Below are 20178 nucleotides of genomic sequence, written 5' to 3'. Positions count from 1 at the left end.
ATAACTAGGTAATTTTCTTCAGCAAAGCATTTGAACAGAGATTTAAGATGCATTAAAACTCACTGAAGAAGGCTTTGGTCCACGTTTCTTCTTCTCTGCCTTCTCCTTTTCTTCCAATTCCATGTTTTCTCTTTCAATCAAAGTGATTAAGGTATTGCATCTCCTCTGTAGCTCCTAAGTTACACACAAGATAGCCATTTGATTACTCCACCTATATAGTACCTATCTTCAGACATGGTTTTTCACATCAGTTGTACACTTGGAGGGTGGCGGGAAATTATAAAATTTTATAAACTCACAAATTCAAGACCTTAGTGCCATTTGAGTTGTTACTTATGCCAGTGTTTTAACAGACTTCTGTATTTAACAGTGCAAAGTCTTGAATAACTAACATTTAATCCAGTCTCAAAACACCCAACAAGGTTTGAATGAAACCCACAGTGAAGTTAAAAACTCCATTTATTTATTCCAAAGTTACCGCTATTTGCTGGTTTAAAACCAAACCCTTTCAATATTAAGTGTTTATGCTTTAATTTTCAGTTTTGATATTAAAAAAAGATCCTGTATTCTAAAAAGACATTCTGTACCACACAAGCCTATATTAAAGTCTCATATGAACTGAGGCAAGAATATTTGTTTTTCCAAATGTGCAGAAACAGGTTTGTTTTACACAGTTCTACAGTCAAAGCTATTCGTAAGATTAAAAAGGAATCAGGATTAAGCTACAGATGCTGCATACAGGAACCAAAAGCCTAAACTTCATTCATCAATTTTCAATAGTGAAAACTTTTTATATATATATATACACACGCACGCACACACACACCCCCACATCATATTCTGATGAGCTTTGCAGCCATTTGATCAGTGAATTCATCCTGCACCTCAGACTACTTGCCCCCTGCCCACTATTTCTTCTCTATAGGAACCTGCGTATTTCAAAGGCCATTAAAAGCCCTGCCATGAAAATGTTCTCTCCCTGGTAGAGTTTGTACACACAGGTTTTAAAACAGAACAGACAAATATAAACTTTATGTGGATGAGAATGTCTTGTGAATAAAAACAATGAACAAAAGGATCCAAACCATGGATATCCAAAAATGGTATCCAAACATACCATTGCAGTTCTGGACTTCAGGAACCAGTCAAATCTGAACTGGGGAGAGTTTCGAATACACTGTCTTAATTCATCATAAACATTTTCTTTATCAAATCCTAGCTTGTGAAGCATACAGATTAGAAAGCGATCCTCCTCCTCTGTATAATTCTTCCCTTTGTTAGTACCATATGATATTCTCAGCTGGTGGAAAGGTGCTTTATATCTGCCAATCTAAAGGAAAGACCGACAAGGTTTGAGTACACAAAATTAAGGAACAACTTAGATTAGAGACAAATGTTTCATATCAAGCTACAGATCACATGCAACCAATACTAAAAATACATCATTTAAACAGTCCATGACACACAAATGGTAGTCAATTAAAATTGTAAAAATAAGTCAAGTAGATGAATCCAGCTTGTTCAAGGGACAAATTCAGGTGATGAATTTACCAGTTTAAATGTTTGAATAGCAGCACGGGTAGCTGATCCAGACATGTTTGGTGACTAGTAATCTTTTCTGACCAGCTTTAAGATTTTGAGTCCTGACACCACTGTCATATTTGCAAAATTGATATTCAGATCCCACTAGCAGTTCAAGAGTAGATTTATATTAACCCAGTTGCTGAACGGTAGATATTTTTATTAAACCCTGTTACAATTAAAAGCTCTGAAGATCAGTACAGGTTAATATCAAAATCAGTAACCGTCTGGACAATACCTCTGCACAAAGTAAATTTGTTACTTAAGAAATGTGTATTTTACTTAAAGAGCATTTTACCCCATGTTGCACCCCCACAGATGAAAGTAAAGTACTGTGGTTCAATTACAATCTGACAATGGAGTCAGAATTCCCTCTCTGTATAAAGTGAGTTTGGCTAAATACTTTGGAAGAGCTGGATTTTTTCAAATTTGTGTTTTTCACATCTCCCAAATCTGTGCTAGACATTCACAGATCACAGGATGAACAATTCATATCATGAAACCACAAAGAGCTGAAGTAACTAGCAACAGATTAAGCCATAAAAACACCCAGTTTGACAGATTATGGGTATCAGCCAAAGCAGGAAGAGATTAGCAATTTATTGGTAAAGTAGCAAGTTATATGCAAGTATATAACTTTTTATGAAGGGGTAGGAAAGACCAGGGAGACAGTTGCTGGCAGTGAGAATAGTGTTGCTTTATCTCCGCACCCTTTTACATGGGCTCCAAACATACGACTAGTGCAGATCTCACCCCTATAAAGACTGGTAACTAGAATTAGATCACGTTTAGCCCAAAAGATACAGGACAATAAAAGGAAGGAAAAAAAACACAGCAAATACCTTTGTGTCAAGTGCTTTTTTTATACTAATCCGCCTCTGAATTCTAGCTTCTCCTCTTTCAATCTGAGCCATGATCTTCTCTATGTCCTGGAGTTCGTTGCATCTTTCCCAGAACACAGCTAAAAGTTAAAAAACAAACAAAAAAAACCACTTGCTAGTCTCTTCTCACACATATGACTCAAACACCTTTATATGGTAAAAACCTGTTAAATGTTATTCACTTGCAGTTTCCTTTAGTCAGAAACTAATTCCTACTCCTGCATAACAGTGATAGCCATGGCACTACTGCTGATATAGGCACAAACTTTACATAATAAAGAAGCTCCAGCTGCTGAAACTAAGCTGTGCTTAAAAACCATCTTTTCCACTTCCTTAAGTGCATGTCTACACTGAAATAAATACCCACGGCTAGCCCATGTCAGCCAACACAGACCACGGGGCTGTTTAACTGCAGTGTACATATTTGGGAACAGGCTAGAGGCCAGTTTCCGGAGCCTGCAAATGGGGAGGGTGCCTGAACCTGAACTTCTACACCGCAGTTAAAAGTTCCACAGCCCAAATCGGCTGACATGAGCCAACCACAGATGTTTAACTGCAGTGTAGACATACCCTAAGCCAGTGGTTCTCAATCTTTCCAGACTACTGTATCCCTTTTAGGAGTCTGATTTGTCTTCCGTATTCCAAGATTCACCTCACTTAAAAACTATTTGCTTACAAAATCAGACATAAAAATACAAAACAGTGTCACAGCACACTATTAGTGAAAAATTGTTTACTTTCTCATTTGTACCATACAATTATAAAACAAAAACAAACAACTGGAATATAAATATTATACTTACATTTCCATATGATACTTGAGCCTGTTTGTCACTTGTGAGCCTTGTCTGAAGCCCAAGCCCTGCCACCCAGGGCTGAAACCCACCCCCTAATGCCAGCACTGCACTTGCAACGCCCCAATAATCCCTTCCTGTGACCACCCGTGGACCGTAGGTTGAGAAACCTTGATCTAAATGAGTTGAGTATCCCCGGAAGACCTCTGAGTACCCCCAGGGGTATACGTACCTGAGGTTAAGAACCACTGTCCTAAGCCACATAAAATACTATTTTGAGAGGCAGGGATAGAAAAATGGAGGCGGCCATTAACTGTAGATCTTTAACTGGGAACCCAGTTATCTATCGGATATGGATTATGATGGTGACTGATACACTAATAGAAAAGGAGTACTTGTGGCACCTTAGAGACTAACCAATTTGAGCATGAGCTTTCGTGAGCTACAGCTCACTTCATCAGATGAAGTGAGCTGTAGCTCACGAAAGCTTTTATGCTCAAATAAATTGGTTAGTCTCTAAGGTGCCACAAGTACTCCTTTTTTTTTTTGCGAATACAGACTAACACGGCTGTTACACTAATGACATACTAAAAATAAAATATTTAGCACCTGGTTCATTACTTCTCAAAGAAGCTTTAAAATGCTTTACAAACACAGGCCAATAGTCCCATTTTATAAGAATGGGGCTGCAATGTTAGTTGGTCAAGATTACACAAATAGTCCCTTCTCCTTCTGGTCCGGGCCGCTCCTCACTCTCCCAACCCTCAGGGCCCCTTCTTTGAGAGCTCTCTATACAGCTGCGTCACCACACTTGCTCCCAAACGCAGCCCCACTGCTTGATATGCTCACCTCCCATACCAACTAAAGCTTTCAAACACGTATATCAATGTTTAAAAACCTTGTTAGATGGGAAGTGAGAAGCAGGTCAGAATAAACCTCTGGTTCACCCAAGCAGAGTTAGTCTGGTGATCCACAGGCAATTTGTTGCTTTGGAGCTCCACTGGCTGGCCCACTTCTTCCCCAAAACCAGGGAAACACAACAGGTGGAACAAACTAAAGGGTAATCTAGGCTGTATTAGACTGGCCTCCCTACCCAGTCATGAACAGGAACATCAGCACTTCCATGCCTTCCCCCACTTGCATACCATGCAGAAGCCTTATATACACAGTTGAGAGTGGGGAAGTGATAGAACATGGAGGGCTTTCTGCACACAAGACACACGCCCGTCCCTCCAGCTTCGTTAAGTCATAACCCAAATACAGCAAGAGTTCCATTCTGGCACACCTTGTTAGATTTGTCAAACTGGGACTCCTCTCTGGCAAACCTGATGTCTGCCAGAAGATGACGATCTCCCCAAAGTGGGGTGGACAGCTCTGTGCCTGAGGTGTCTCTTCATCCGCAAGTCTACCTCCCACCATGTCCAAAGCCAGTATTACTAAAGAGAGGGTTGGTCAGAGAAGAGAAGAGAAGAGAATTGCAGCTGAAGGTGCCACAGGGGCAGGCCTATCCACTCCACTGTAGGAGTGCATCATCTTCCGACAAGCCTCCTGTGGTTCATCAGAGCAGAATGAGGAGCTGTCCGGATTGGACCAATCTGAACAGGTAGTCTCCGGCATTATTCCTCCCAACCTCATTCCAAACTAAAAGAGAAAAAGCATTTCTCCTCTTCACTTCCCCCCACACCATTCATTAGAGTGAACATTCACAATAACAAAGGAAAAGAGAAAAATTATTTTGTCTGTAACAGGAAAGTGAGGGGTGGGACTTGGAACCAGGGAGCAGTTTACCTACTCTGAGCAAGTAACTGGACTAGGCAGAGGGGCCAGGGAGTCAGCAGATGCTCCCCTGCTCAGCACTGCTTGCCAGTTATGGCTATAAAAGCTTATGGGCAATCTCTGCAGAAAAGTCCTATTGCTACACACTCCCTCAGGTACATCAGACCAGGATTCTCCCCCCTACCCACAGGACACAGCTGCCTCTGCAGAGGAGTTGCAACTCAACACCCCATTGCTACTAATACGAGGTAGACTAGGATTGGGGCAAGAAGGCTGGAGGACTGATGTCTAAAAGTGTTGGAGACCGGGGGCCAGACTTATAAAAGTATTTAAGCAAAAGATGCAGACAAGTACCTCCTGGGATCCAACTCTTAGGTATCCAACTCTCCTTAATTTCAATCTCAGTGCAGCTTTAAACTACTAAGTGACTATACGTGACTAAATAACCCATGTCCTTTTCCAACATCAATTATTTCACCATGTCTTAAAGAGCCATTATCTAAACTTCTCAAAAGCAAAAAAAAAAATGTGTATGTTTACAGGCATTTCAAACTGGAAAAGTGCCAAAATCCATCAGGAACCATCCACTACAAGTTAGTTATATGTTCACGTCATTCAAGGAGAAAACTACCTGAATACTCAATGACTTCCTCTGGGGTTTTTCCTTCAACTTCACGAGCTATATTTTCAATATCATCACGGCCCCATTTTTCATTAGCTTTGATGAACTGGTTAAAATCTCTTTTATTCCAGTTGGTAAATCCCTTGAAAGCAATAAGAAGCAATACAGACATCTTTTAGTTAACTGTGTTGGGTTTTCTTCATTTAAAAAACAAAAAAACTCACGACATTAATTTCAATTTAAATACTAAAGACACACATACAAGACTCTAGGTGCAAGTATCACAGCACACTACTACTGAAAAACTGCTTACTTTCTTTTATTTACCATATAATTATAAATCAATTGGAATATATATTCTAGTTACATTTCAGTGTATAGTATATAGAGCAGAACAACAAGTAATTGTATGAAATTTTAGTTTGTACTGACTTAGCTAGTGCTTTTGATGTAGCCTGTTGTAAAACTAGGCAAATATCTAGATGAGTTGATGTACCCCCGGAGGACCTCTGTGTACCCCAGGAGTAAATGTACTGGTTGAGTATCACTGCCTAAGCACAACAACAGAACACCAGTAGCATTAAAATCTGTTCTTGTAGAGTTTGTTTCATGCTAATGTGAAAACATTTTCTCCACTAGAGCAGAGGGGGAGAGAGGTTACTCATCCTCCTCTCCCCCCAATACTGTTGCACAGGAGGATCCCAGAATTATAAACATTATCCCCACTTGTCTCTCCAGTCCCAAGTCCACTTTTCTTTTTCCATTTCAAGGTCCTAATCAAACACCCTCTTCCTCCACCTTCAAAGGTTTCTCCTTATAAAGGCATCCATGGATATTCTTTGAAGGGAATAAGCTCCCTCAGAAGCTAATCCTCTTAACAGCTCCATCGGTCATAGATAGCTGAACCACAAAATATATGTTAAAAATCCTCTAGCATGACCCAGTATATTTTGCAAGAATAGTCTCTACATCTCTCCCATGCACAAATGCTTTTGCCCTAACAGAAAGATTAGCTCTAGGTTTGAACTTGTGGGCTTCTGCCCACCCCTATACAGCAAAGAACGCTTCAATAAATGTCAGTAGTAAACGTCCTTGATGAGGATACTTATCCACTGGGAACTAGACTGGCTTATAAAAAAAATACCCTGATATTCCCCAACGGCTACCAGATTATAACCTGGTGAGTACCAAATTGGTCCAGTTTTGAGTTTAAAGCATTTTTTTCCACCTCAAATTTTATTTACCATTGTTGTTTTTTAAAATAATAATATTCACCCAGGCATTATTTTAGAGACAGCTCACTTGATTTGTTATTTGAAAAATTATCAGTACATTATTGAGAAGCTGAATTAAACTTGCTTTAATGAATATATCGGCTTAGTTATTTATTTCCTTCTCATAAGTAGGACTTTACGTTAATTAGTACCAAATTTCCCCTCTTTGCCTGTTGCCTCATGATACTTTGGGGAATCTATGTAAAACTTATGAATTCTGACTGATTTTATTAATTCTGTGTATATAACTAACTCTCAGTGTGTATTAAAATCAGCTGTTTGCTGACAAAAACTGTGTCATGTCACAAAGCAGCTACAGGATAATCAAATAAGTTGTTAACATGGAATGACTTTACCGTGGCAATCCAATGGACATGCTAAAGAGATTGACCAAGTGAAGGAAATTTGTTATTCCAGTTTGTCTGCAGGGAGGGAGTTGGGGCAATAGAAATTCCCCAGCAGAACAGAACAAAGGAAGAGGTGCTCACAGTTGCTGATAAAAGGCACATGTTCTCTGAGCTAGACGAACCATTTTACTATTGGACCTGAACAGGTGAGAAATCTTGAAGGCTTAGTAGGAGAGAAGGATCTGGGTACTTTGAATGGACTGGCCTAAAACAAACTCTTAAGAGTGGTGAGGACAATGGAGGGAAGGTTATTGCATGAGTTTGTAAGTCTCTATGCTTCCTCTATGCAAGGGAATGAGTTGGGGGTGGGGCGCACATTTAAGGCTTTGCAAACCTTCCAAGTTCTTGGAAGTACTCTGGGAAAAGATGTGCTTTTGCTACTTGGGAGACTGGGGATAGGGGTCAGCACTGATCTTGTGGCCTAAGGCAGCTGGACTGCAGGGTCTGAGAAGGGATACTAGAGAGAGCCAGAAGCAAGAGGCAGAGTCCTGATGCTGTTCAGACTCAGTGGGCTTAGATGCCCACAGGATCCAGTGTTTAGATCCAAATACAGAAGCATGGAGAGTGTCCAGCAGGGGGAGCTCAACGAGCGGCCTGCGACACCTAGGAGCTATTTTCCAAGTCTCATTCTGGTTTGTATCAGAATATCTGTTGGAGAAAGATGCTAGAACCAGATTCACAATTGCAGTTTGAAAACCAGTGGTCTATTCCACAGAGTCAAAAGGCTTTTCCTATATCTATCTGTAAGATAAAGCAAATGAAGTTAGGTACAACTGGAGGTTATTTTAAGAGAATGACCATACCTGTGTTAGTAGTTTCTCCTTCTCTTCTAACTCTTCATCATTAAGGGGATCAGCTTCATCAATTTTAAGCTGTTCTTCTTTTTGTGCTTGGGCTGCATTTGGCAAGTCTGGATTACGAGGTACCTGAGAGAGAAATTTCATCAGCTTTTACATTTCAGTTTCACAGAATTTAACCAGAACTCTCCAGATAAGAGCTGATTATTTTTTCAGAATGCAAAACAACAGTATTATGAGTGACAAATTATGAATTATGAGTGACAAAACAGCACACACAAAGTGTCATCATTAAAATATTTTTAATTGCAGTAATTAAAGTTTCTCAAGACAGAAGAGCACATACACAAATACTGTGTAAGAGCAGTTTTAATACCTTGTACCCAATAGTTTTTCTGTAATACAGAATCTCTTTTTCTAGTAGTTCAAACAAACGTGGAGGAAAGAACTGGAAATCTTGAACATTAGGTTGTTTCGGAGGTCGTGGAGCCTTAAAAAAATAAATAAATAAAAATCAAAGATATACTTTACATTTAATTCACTTTCAAGTTTAGTATGTTTTGTTTATAGTTAAATTTATTCAGAAACCATGTAATTTAAAAAAAAAAAAAAAAAGTAAAATTGTAGTCCATCAGAAGGTAGACCAGGGTTGGGCAAACTACGGCCTGCGGGCCAGATCCAGGGCTTTGGATCCAGCCCGCAGGATTGCCCCCTGTGGTGCCACAGGCCCCTCGCCGCTCTCAGAAGTGGCTGGCACCACATCCCTGCAGCTCAGGTGGGGGACAGCAGAGGGCTCCATGCGTTGTTCTTGCCTCCAGGCACCACCACCCCCGCAGCTCTCACTGGTTAGGGATGGGGAACTGCGGCCAATGGGAGCTTCAGGGGAGGTACCTGGAGGCACAACAAGGGCAGTGCACGGAGCTCTGTGCCCCCCACTCATCCAGGGGCCGCGGCGCGACGTGGTGTCGGGCCAGGGCAGGCAAGCAGGGAGCCTAACCCTGGCCCCAGTGCACGCCGTTGCCACCCCAGAGCTGCTTTAGGTAAGCAGCGCTGGGCCGGAGCCTGCACCCCAGACCCCTCCTACACCCTGCCCCCCAACTCCCTGCCTTAAGCCCCCTCCTGCACTCTGCACCCCTAACCCCCTTCCCTGAGCCCCCTCATACATCCCACACCCTCCTCTGTCCCAATCCCTTGCCCTGAGCCCACTCCTGCACACTTCTTCCCCTCCCACATCCCACACCCCAACCCCCTGCCCTGCATACAATTTCCTCACCCAGATGTGGCCCTCAGCCCAAAAAGTTTGCCCACCCCGAGCTAGAGCTTTGGTTGTATAAGAATATACACAAGAACCTTTGTTAAGAGGTTAATAACCTTTGTTCTTGTTTCACAATGGAGACTGACACTGGCAGACCAGGTGCCAGCTGATGCCAAAGTCTTCATGTCTGGACATGAAGATACATAGCTGGAATCTATCTGGCTCACTTGTGGGTTAATATTGATAAAATAGGTATTAGAATTATAAGAAAGTGTTTAGTATTTCAACTCTATTGAATGTCTGACTTGCTGCATGCATTAATCTTTTACTTGTAATATCCATGCTCCGTATTGTAATGTAATATTTGAGCAGTTGTATTGTGAGCCTCTGACACTATGAACCACCATGCAGGAAAGGGACACTAGTGTGAAGAGTTGCTCTTCTACAAAAATTGTGATGCCCCTCCCAAAAGAGGAGACGCAATACCACCAGACAGGCTACAGTTGGATCTTACACCTGGAAACTCCCTACATCTGGATTTAAATCATGAATGGTGTGGAGAAAGTGGATAAGAAAGTGTTATTTACTCCTTTGCATAATTTCATTGGGTGACCACTGGTTTGTGTGTTAATAAGCAGCAGGTTTAAAACAAACACAAGAAAGTCTTCTTCACACAATGCAGTCACCCTGTGGTACTTGTTGCAGGGAATGTAGTGAAGGTCAAAACTCTAATGGGGTTCAAAAAAGAATTAGGTAAGTTCATGGAGGATATGTCCATCAATAGCTGTTAGCCAAGATAGTCAGGGAGACAGCCCCATGCTCTGGGTGTCCCTAGCCTCTGACTGCCAGGATCTGCGAGTGGACAACAGGGGACCAATCACTTGATGACTGCCTGTTCTGTTCATTCCCTCTGAAGCACCTAGCCACTGTCAGAAGACAGGATACTGGGCTAGATGGACCATTGGTCTGACCCAATATGGCCATTCTTATGTTCTTATGAGAAACCATCAACAAAAAGACAAAAGACTCTTATTGTTGTTCTGCTCCCATCCCCCGTAAAGATGAGTCATGAAAATGGACTCCTCCCATCAGCTGAGTTTGCAGCTCAGAGCATGCCTGGAGGGGATAAAAGCCATAAGGTACTAAGGATCTCCGTGCTGCTCAGACTCTGTGGGAGCGAGGTGTTTCTAGGCATAAGCAAGAGATCCCCAGCTGCTTAACCTAGGCTAACCCTAAAGAACAGTGCTTGCTTATTATAGAAGCCTCTATTATCTTTTGAAAGGTAAGACTGTAACTCACTTTTGTGTCTATGTTTCTTTGCTTTAACCTTGTAAATAACTCTCTAATTTCCTTTTCATATTTAATAAGTCTTCATATGGTTTACTATAGGATTGGCTACAAGTGTTGTATTTGATGAGAGACCTAAAGTATAATCAACCTGGGGTAAGTGACTGGTCCTTTGGAATTAGGAGTAACAAATATTGCTGTGATTTTTGATGTAAGGGGCCATGTATCACAGAGAAACGCTCACCTGTGTGGGATGACAGACTTTGTGATTCCGTTTTAAGGCTGTTGAAGTGCCTTAAGACTCTGAAGTTGGTGGGTGAAATCTAATTTTTAACTACCAGCGAATTTGGGGTTTGTGCCATGGTTTTTAACAGGTTGGTACTCATGCTCTTGTGCACAGTTGGGAGCATCACACAGTCACAACAAAACACTACTTCGTAATACTGTATGAGGAAAGCTACTGTTCATATTGTGGAAAGAAGGATAACACCACTGCACATCAAATGTAATATGAGTTGTTTAAGAAGTTAGAAACTAGGAGAACAACAACATTTTAAGTAGGACCACTGGGAAGGCCAAAGAATTGCTTGAGAAAAAGTTTATTTAAGGCAAATCTACTTAGGTATTTAGAATCTAATTCTAGACTTCTCACCCTCTCTTGTCCTTATCTTCCACCACCTGACTGAAAGATCTCATTCTTTTAATCTTCCTCTCCCTCCATGAGTCCTATGTTGAGATTCCTTTGAACACCAGTTTGCATCTTTAAAATGCCTTTATATACACCATTCATTTATTTTACAAAAATTTTCCACTGATGGAAATTTATAAAAAAGTGTACAAATTGATTTATAGTTGGAAGCAAGTAAGATAAGTCTGTCTTCTGTACATTTCAATCATTTTCTGGTTTAAAGTACGTCAACTCACTTTCGGTGCTTTTGGTTCACTGACACGAAGAGCTTCCCTGAAGTAAGCATCGACAGCATAGTTGGCTTTTCTTTCTCGTTTAGGTGGCTCAATCCACTCTGTGAATGCCAGCTATAATATTAAAGAAATAAATTAAAGTGACTTCAAGTTCTAAGGTATTTTATACAAAGTATAAATTTTACACAAAACTAGAACTAAAGTACGTGAAACAATAATAGCCTTCCACAAAGTTAACGAGCAAGGAAACCTTCATATTACGTATCACATGTTCACCAAACCAGCAACATGCAGTAAACATATACAAATACTACCAGTGAATTCTTCCAAAACAAATTCAGATATTACCTTTTGTTTCTCTCTATAATCTTCCCCCTCAAAGTTGTATACACTGGACTCCGTATCCATTGTAAAATTTCTAAGTGAACTTTCGCCCATCTTTGAGAGTTTCTCATTCATTTCTGCAGTCTGGAAAAGAAGTTATCAATGAGAAACACTTTTCAAAAAAGCTCCTCCTCATTCATGAGAGACACTCCAAAAATGACTTGCTAGTACGGATCTTAACGCCAAAAAACACACTCCTGATCTACTATGTAAATTTTAGTCTGAAAAATTTTAATTGCATTTGTAATGTTATTCAAATTATCCATAGTAGAAACACATCTCAGGTTTCTTTAATTTGCACCTCACCTTCTTTGCACCTCTTTCCAAAATACCATCAATATCATCATCAGTAATCTCACTCTCCTTTGAGGCAAACACATGCGTAGCTCCATGTCGAATCATCTGCAGCATTTCATCTTTTCCTATTTTATTCAGATTTTGATCCACCAGTCTTCCTGAAGACAAAAATATTGGAGGATAATACCTTATTGCAGGTATTAGTGATTTTAGGCCAATCACTTGGATGTGTCAGGAACAGAAAGAACACTTCCTTTCCCTCCTTGTTTATTATGTTTGTCACAGGCCATACATAAATCAGTCACAAGAACTATTTTCAACATTTAAAAATTTTTTTTTTAAAATTGACAGAAATCTAGATAGTTAAGCAAGGACTGGTTCTTGCTTAGTAATACAAATTAATGGGGTCCATCAAAAAACAGACTCAGGATTTTAAGTCTTCCATGTAGCTTTTCATTCCTGGCCAGCATCTTCACAATTTCAAGTCCACATCTCCCTGTGCACATGACAGCAATAGCTATGGTACTTTTTAAAAATAACTGATTTCAAGTTAGACTAGTCAAAAAGTTAGCCCTTGAGCTTCAGCTTTGGCCCCCTTGCCGAGAATGGTGAGGCTCGGGCTTTGCACCTCCGGGGCACTGGGGCTTGGGCAGGCTTTGGTCCTGCCCTCCCCCCCCCGGGGTCATGAAGTAATTTTTTTTTTTTTGTCAGAAGGGGGTTGCGGTGCAAGTTTTAAAACCCCTGAGTTAGGCTAATGTACAGAGTTACATCAGCCTTACTCTTTTATTCCATTACCCTAAAACTAGACACAGAAATGAAACTTTATTATTACACTTCCCTCTTAAATAAAAATATAAAAAGTGAAAATGCTTTAAAGTATACGCATTCTTAGCCATCTGGGATGCCCTAGTCATTCCATAATGCAGTAACAAGTGTTATGCTGAAAGACTGCCACACAAGAAAAAAAACAAATTTAAATTTATCATCCCCTTCCATCCTAAGAACAGGATATGAAATCATGGCCCTGCTGACTTCAATGGCCAAACTCCAACTGACTTCAATGGGGCCAAAATTTTACCCAGAATTTACATGTGAAAAAAAGGGGAGTGGCAAAGGAGAGAAATAGCAAAGTACAAAGGTAGAAAAGCTGTCAATACACTTGCCTTGTTGAATGACTATGGAATCCAAACGAAGTTTCATTTCTGCTCTTTCCACTATTCTTTCCTCCACAGTGTTGTCTGTGATAAATCTGAACACTCTAACGGTTTTTGTCTGGCCAATTCTGTGTGCTCGGTCCTATGCATAAAATTATGAAATACTCATGTCATTTAACATAGCACGGTAAAGTGTTTGTATTGAAATACAAATACATACAATTATTGCTTGAATTTAAATCAGGTTTTAAGAGAGTAGCTATCACCATACTTGTTTGTGGGGGAAAAAAAACAAAAAAATCCCTATGTTCCAAGTTAAAATCCTTTCATAAATCCAGTTGACATGGCCGCTCAAAGTTGTTATTGGCACTATAAAGCTTATTTAATGAGGTCTCTTGCACAGCGAACAGTGCACTTTGCTTAAGATTCCTGCCTAAAAGACATGATACATATTTTAAACAGATATTTCACAAATATTAAGGCCAAAAGAGATCAGATCATCTCGTCTGATCTCCTGTATATAAACAGCTCAGAAAATTTCACCCACTTATCCCTATATTGAGTTTAATAACTTGTGTTGGACTAAAGTATCTTCCAGAGAGGCTTTGCTTTCAAGTCTTACTTTGAACCATCACTGTTAAAAAACTATCATTTTCAACTGGAATTTGTTTGGCTTTAACTTCCATCCATTGGTTCCTGTTACGCCTTTGTTGTGTCATTCTTTTGAACAACCTTTATTAAGCATATCTGAAAATATCTGCAGCCTGGCTGAAATCCTCAGATTTTCAACATGCCAATGTGCACACAGATATCTGGTTTGTACATACATATTTTATAATTTATACCTTTAATATGAAAGTTTTAAAAATATTGACTTTCTTGTTCTGTAACGTGTAAGTCAATACATTGTTATCTCCATAAGATCAAAGACTGAGAAGCAACATTTTTGGATATAAAGATTAAGCATGTGTGCCCCTATAATGCAAGTTAGTAACAGAAAAGCTGATTCAACTCAAGAGATAATAGTGATGATTACTCCAATGTCTTAAAATGACAGATTAAGGCTTTTTTAAGTTTTAGGCCAAATTTGACCTAAGTGCTGTGCCCTTTTTAATTTCTGTGCTCCAAGAGTAGCTGACATCAGTCTTAATTTTAAAAAGACTGCACTATTGAATTAAAATGGACCAAAGTATATATAGAACCAAACCCAGGGCACTATGAAATGCAATATATACATTTGTATGGCAGTTCTGTAAGAAAAGCAAGTTTGATATATAATGATATTTCTGGCTTGGAATTCTTACCATAGCTTGAAGATCTACTTGTGGATTCCAGTCTGAATCATAAAGAATTACGACATCAGCGGTAGCCAGATTGATTCCAAGACCACCGGCACGCGTGCTCAACATAAACACAAACTTGGAGCTGTCAGGTTCATTATATGCATTAATAGAATCCTGTAGAAATAAGAAAGTAGTCAATGTAACTGTATATTTTGAGTACGCAATTTTATTTAATTTTTATTTTAATTAACTCACTTGTCTCTCATCATGAGGTGTCTGTCCATCCAATCTACAATACTCATAATTTCGCCACATGCAGTAATCTTCCAAAATGTCTAGTACTCTTGTCATCTGACTAAAGATTAATACTCGTGAGCCTATTAGAGGTGAAAAGTAAAATTGTTCAACAAATAAATAGCTAAGAATTTATATATAAACACTAGCTTTGGGGGTTTTATTTACTCTTAAACCTGTAAAAATTAATCAACGTGGGCATCTAGTTAGATTACATTTATTTCAAAATGTGACAGGTTTCAGAGTAACAGCCTTGCAGGAAATGGCCCACCTTGATTATTATGCACATTGTGTAGAGAGTTGTCACTTTGGATGGGCTATTACCAGCAGGAGAGAGAGTTTGTGTGTGGGGGGCTGGAGGGTGAGAAAACCTGGATTTGTGCTGGAAATGGCCCAACTTGATGATCACTTTAGATAAGCTATTACCAGCAGGACAGTGGGGTGGGAGGAGGTATTGTTTCATGATCTCTGTGTGTATATAAAGTCTGCTGCAGTTTCCACGGTGTGCATCCGATGAAGTGAGCTGTAGCTCACGAAAGCTCATGCTCAAATAAATTGGTTAGTCTCTAAGGTGCCACAAGTACTCCTTTTCTTTTTTCAAAATGTGAGAAACTGATAAAATGATACCTGAAAAATATTACTAAAACAAATTTTTTAAAATCTAATCTAGATTAAAAAAACTCCTCACTTAAAATTGTCCCAGTTAACATTGTTTCCTTGTTACATTGCTGATCAATTAGAGAACATGCTCGTTTAAAGTTGCACAATACTCCCTTATAACATTGTTTGGCAGCCGCCTGTTTTATCCACTGCTTGCAGAAAGAGCAGCCCGTTGGAGCTAGCTGGTGGGGGCTTGGAACCAGGGTGGACCAGCAGCCCCCCGCTCCCCCCCCCATCAGCTCCCTGCTCCCCTAAGTTCCCCATGCAGCAGCTGTCCATCAATTGCCAGCAGTTTAGCTGTCCCTCCCTTCACTGCCATATGCTACTCCTGCCCTCTGCCTTGGAGCCATTCCCAGGAGTCTCCTGCTTGCTGGGGGGTGTTCCCCTGCTCCTGCCCCCTGTTTACCTCATCTCCATAGAGCGGTGGGGGGAAGGGGAGGGGAGACAACAGGGCTCAGAACAGAGGGAGCTTGCTGGCTGCAGCTGATGTCTCAACTTGCTGATCTACTTAGAGTGGGGTAAGCGTACTTAAAGGGGCAGTGCGCATCTCTCTCTCTCACACAGGGTGTCTGTTTGCCATGCTGTCTCCCCTCCCTCGATTTGTGCGGCCTTGCAGAGTGTGAGGCTATGTTAACAACAACCAAGTGCTAGTTCATCTTTAGCAGTAAGGCATTCCCTGGGAAATATCCCACCCTCTGACTTCACCACCTCAACCAAACTTCACAATCATCATTGCTGTATACAGTATTAAATGTTAGAGAGAGAGAGAAATAAACTGGACAAAAGACTATTTTTTTAATATACAGATATATAAAATATAGTCTTTTGTTCAGTGAAATAAATTTCCCTGGAACCTAACCCCCTCTATTTACACTAGATCTTATGAAAAATTGGATTCGCTTAACATCATTTTGCTTAAAGTTGCATTTTTCAGGAACATAACTACAACTTTAAGCGAGGAGTTGCTGTATTAAAGAACTGACATTTAAGGTTCTAAAAACAGTTACTCACCTTCTCGTAAACGTTGTTCTTCAAGACAGGTTGTTCACGTTCATTCCAATCAGGTGTGCACATGTTGCATGGACGATCGTCGGCAAATTTTCCTTTAGCACCACCCGTTGGGTTGGCCATGGAGACCCCTTGAGTGGCACCTTTATGGCGCTCAATATATGATCCTGCTGACCCGACCCCCCTTCAGTTCCTTCTTGCTGGCTACTCCGACAGAGGGGAAGGAGGGTTGGTATTGGAATAGACACGAACAACGCATCTCAAAGAACAGTTATGAGAAGGTGAGTAACCATTTTTGCTTCGAGTGCTTGTTCACTTCAATTCTAATCAGGTGACTCCCAAACTCTACCCTGGAGGTGGGGTTGGAGTCAAGGAACTACTGATTGGAGCACCGCTCTGCCGAAGGCTGCACTGTCTCCGGCGTGATGGGTGATGGCGTACTGAGAGGTGAATGTAGGCACCAATGACCAACTAGCTGCTCTGCAAATCTGTACCAGGACTTGGGCCAGAAATGCCACCAAAGAAGCTTGAGCTCTTGTGGAGTTTGCTGTAATAGGTGGAGCCGGGGCCTTGGCCAGCTCATAGCATGTGTGGATACAGTCTGCGATCCAAGACAAAATACACTTTGAAGAGATCAGGAGTCTTTCATCCGATCTCCAACTTCTATGAACAGTTGGCTCGATTTTCTGAACAGCTTAGTGCGCTCAATGTAGAATGCCAACGCCCTCTGAACATCCAGTGAATGAAGCAGTTGTTCCCGGGCACTGATATGAGGCTTGGGATAAAAAACAAGCAGGAAGATATCTTCCGTGGTACGAAAACGAGATACCACCTTGGGAAGAAAAGCTGGGTGAGGCTTGAGTTGCACCTTGAAGACTGTGTAAAGTGGATCAGAAGTTAGTGCTTTCAACTCAGACACCCTCCTAGCTGATGTGATAGCGACCAGGAAGGCCACCTTCCAGGACAAATAGAGCAAAAAGCAAGTTGCCAATCGCTTGGGGAGGGCTGGGGGGAGACAAGAGCCCGGATAATACCAGGTTAAAGGTCCCACACGGGTACTGGCTGACAAACATGTGGGTATAACCTTTCCAGCCCCTTCAAGCAACACTACCATGGGATTGGCGAATACGAAACAGCCAGACGCTCCCAGGTGGAAGGCCGAGATGTGTACTTTAACAGACAACAGTGAAAGGCCTTATTGTTTCAGGTGTAGGAGATACTCTAAGATGAGCTGAACTGATGCCTGTAAGGGAGCTATAGGATGCTCCTCACACCAGCATATGAGCCCTTTCCACTTGGCTAAATAAGTGGCCCTGATGGATGGTTTCCTACTACCAAGAAGGACATTCCTGACAGGACTTGAGCACAGGAGTTCTGTCGGATTTAACCATGAAGCTTCCAGGCCATGAGATGGAGGGTCTGAAGGTCTGGGTGGTGAAGGCAACCATAGCCCTGTGTGATTAGGTCAAAGCAGAGTGGTAGAGCTATTGGGTGGTCCACTGATGGCTCCAAAAGCATGATGTACCAATGCTGATGGGGCCACACTGGAGCAAGGAGGATTACCTTTGCCTTGTCTCTGCAGATCTTGAGTAGTACCCTGTGCATGAGATCGTCTCCCCAGGGTAGCAGGAATGCACCCAAGAGGGAGCCTGGGCTGTGGTTCTGAAAGGAGCAGAACATCGGGCATTTCCTGTTGTTCCTGGTGGCAAACAGGTTGACTTGGGGAAAATCCCCACCATTGGAAGATGGAGTGTTTGATATCGGGTCAGATAGACCACTCGTGATTGTGAACGATCTGCTGAGGTGGTCCGCTCATTCATTCTGCACTCCTGGGAAATAGGACACCTCCAGGTGCATGGAGTGGGATATGCAGAACTCCCAAAGTTGAAGGCCTTCTTCACATAGGGGGGAGGAACACGCTCCCCCCCTGCTTGTTGATGTAAAACATGGCAGTGGCGTTGTCCGTCATCACTGCCACACAATGGCCTTGTAGTATGGACTGGAACGCTTGGCACACCAATCGTGCTGCTCGGACCTCCCTGATATTGATGTGAAGAGAGAGCTCATCTTGCAACCACAGCTCCTGCGTCTGGCGGCCCCCCAGGCGTGCCCCCCAACCCAACGATGACGTGTCCATTATTAGGGTCTAGGTGGGTTGTTGAAAGGAACTCCCTCGCACACTGTACGGAGGTCGAGCCACCACTGGAGGGACTGGAGTACTTGTAGCAACGTAAGTACTGAGTCCAGCCTGTTGCGCCACGGGCGACATACAGAAGTGAGCCACACTTGGGGTGGCCTGAGTCTGGCATGCCTGATACGTAAGTGCAGGCTGCCATGTGGCCAAGGAGGGCCAGGCAACCCTGCGCCATAGTGGTCAGGTACTGCATGAGGCTCTGAATGATGCCTGCCATGGCTTGAAATCATGTGTCTGGTAGGTACACTTTCTCTTGTACCAAGTCCAGCACTGCCCTGATTAATTCTATTCTCTGGGTCAGTGATAGGGTTGACTTGTTCAGGCTGAGGAGGAGACCTAGTCTCTAAAACATGGATTGACTAGTTGGACATGAGACTCCACCTGCTCTCTGGAACGGCCCCACAGCAGCCAGTCTTCTAGGTAGGGATATACCTGTACCTGCCTCCTGTGGAAGAAGGCTGCTACCACCGACATGCACTTGGTGAATACCCAGGGCGTAGTCGATAGGCCGCATGGGAGGACCGTGAACTGGTAACGTTTATGGCTGACCACAAACCGCAGAAACTGTCTGTGCTGAGGTTGAATGGCTATGTGCAACTACGCGTCTTTCATGTCGAGGGTGGCGTACCAGTCTCCCGGATCAAGGGAAGGGATAATTGTGCTCAGGGAGACCATGTGGAATTTCAACTTTACCATGAACCACGCAGATGTAAAATGGGTCTGAGACCCCCACTTTACCTTGGGGATGAGGAAGTAAGAGTAGAATCCCTTGCTGCTTTGCTCCTGAGGAACCTCCTCCACTGCCCCTACATCTAGGAGCGATTACACCTCCTGGATAAGAAGTTGCTCGTAAGAAGGGTCCCTGAGGAGGGAGTGAGGGAGGGAAGGAAGGAAGGAAGCAGAACTGAAGAGAATATCCCACCTCTACCATGTGAAGAACCCATTGGTCCGATGTTATTTGGGACCATGCACAGTAGAAGTGGGATAGGCAATTCAAAAAGTAAGGGGGAAGATCTGGTGCCATGGTGGGTATGCCATCCTCAGGTGCACTTTCAAAAGGCCTGCTTTGAGCCAGACAATGGCTTGGTTGGGCCCTGGCCTTGCCCTGACTGGGTGTGGATTGGTTTGCACCTAAAATTTCTAGCCACCTGTAAAAGTCTTGTCTGGGATGAGGAGGGTAGAACCGTTGTTGAAGCTTGAAATGTTTTGCTGGGGTATGCATCCCCAGCAACTTCATCATTGCCAGAGTCCTTTAAGCTGTGCACTTAAAATCAGTCTGGTCTGAGAATAACTCTGTGCCCCGGAAGGT

The 20178-nt window shown here is 42.1% G+C and overlaps 2 protein-coding genes across 2 annotated transcripts in view; one reads left to right on the top strand and one right to left on the bottom strand.

Annotated features, from left to right (window-relative positions):
- Positions 1–11585, top strand: part of FREM3 (FRAS1 related extracellular matrix 3) — a 142823-nt gene extending 131238 nt beyond the window's left edge. The window contains exon 25 of the mRNA XM_084627540.1: positions 10777–11585. Coding sequence (XP_084483666.1) covers positions 10777–10820 — 44 coding nt within the window. The 3' untranslated portion in view covers positions 10821–11585. The remainder of the gene's footprint in view (positions 1–10776) is intronic.
- The window catches only part of SMARCA5 (SNF2 related chromatin remodeling ATPase 5), a 44503-nt gene that overhangs the window by 1846 nt on the left and 22479 nt on the right, over positions 1–20178 (bottom strand). The window contains exons 12-23 of the mRNA XM_084627544.1: positions 14969–15090; positions 14735–14887; positions 13436–13572; positions 12286–12430; positions 11944–12063; positions 11599–11709; positions 8509–8622; positions 8139–8261; positions 5664–5796; positions 2424–2542; positions 1118–1330; positions 64–174 (exon numbers count right to left, since the gene is read on the bottom strand). Of these exons, the coding sequence (XP_084483670.1) occupies positions 64–174; positions 1118–1330; positions 2424–2542; positions 5664–5796; positions 8139–8261; positions 8509–8622; positions 11599–11709; positions 11944–12063; positions 12286–12430; positions 13436–13572; positions 14735–14887; positions 14969–15090 (1601 nt within the window). The remainder of the gene's footprint in view (positions 1–63; positions 175–1117; positions 1331–2423; positions 2543–5663; positions 5797–8138; positions 8262–8508; positions 8623–11598; positions 11710–11943; positions 12064–12285; positions 12431–13435; positions 13573–14734; positions 14888–14968; positions 15091–20178) is intronic.

This window comes from Lepidochelys olivacea, assembly GCF_965140295.1.
Source record: "Lepidochelys olivacea isolate rLepOli2 genome assembly, chromosome: 4".
Taxonomy (NCBI): domain Eukaryota; kingdom Metazoa; phylum Chordata; order Testudines; family Cheloniidae; genus Lepidochelys; species Lepidochelys olivacea.
The sequence above is the reverse complement of the archived record's forward strand: the minus strand, read 5'-3'. Positions and strand labels throughout refer to the sequence as shown.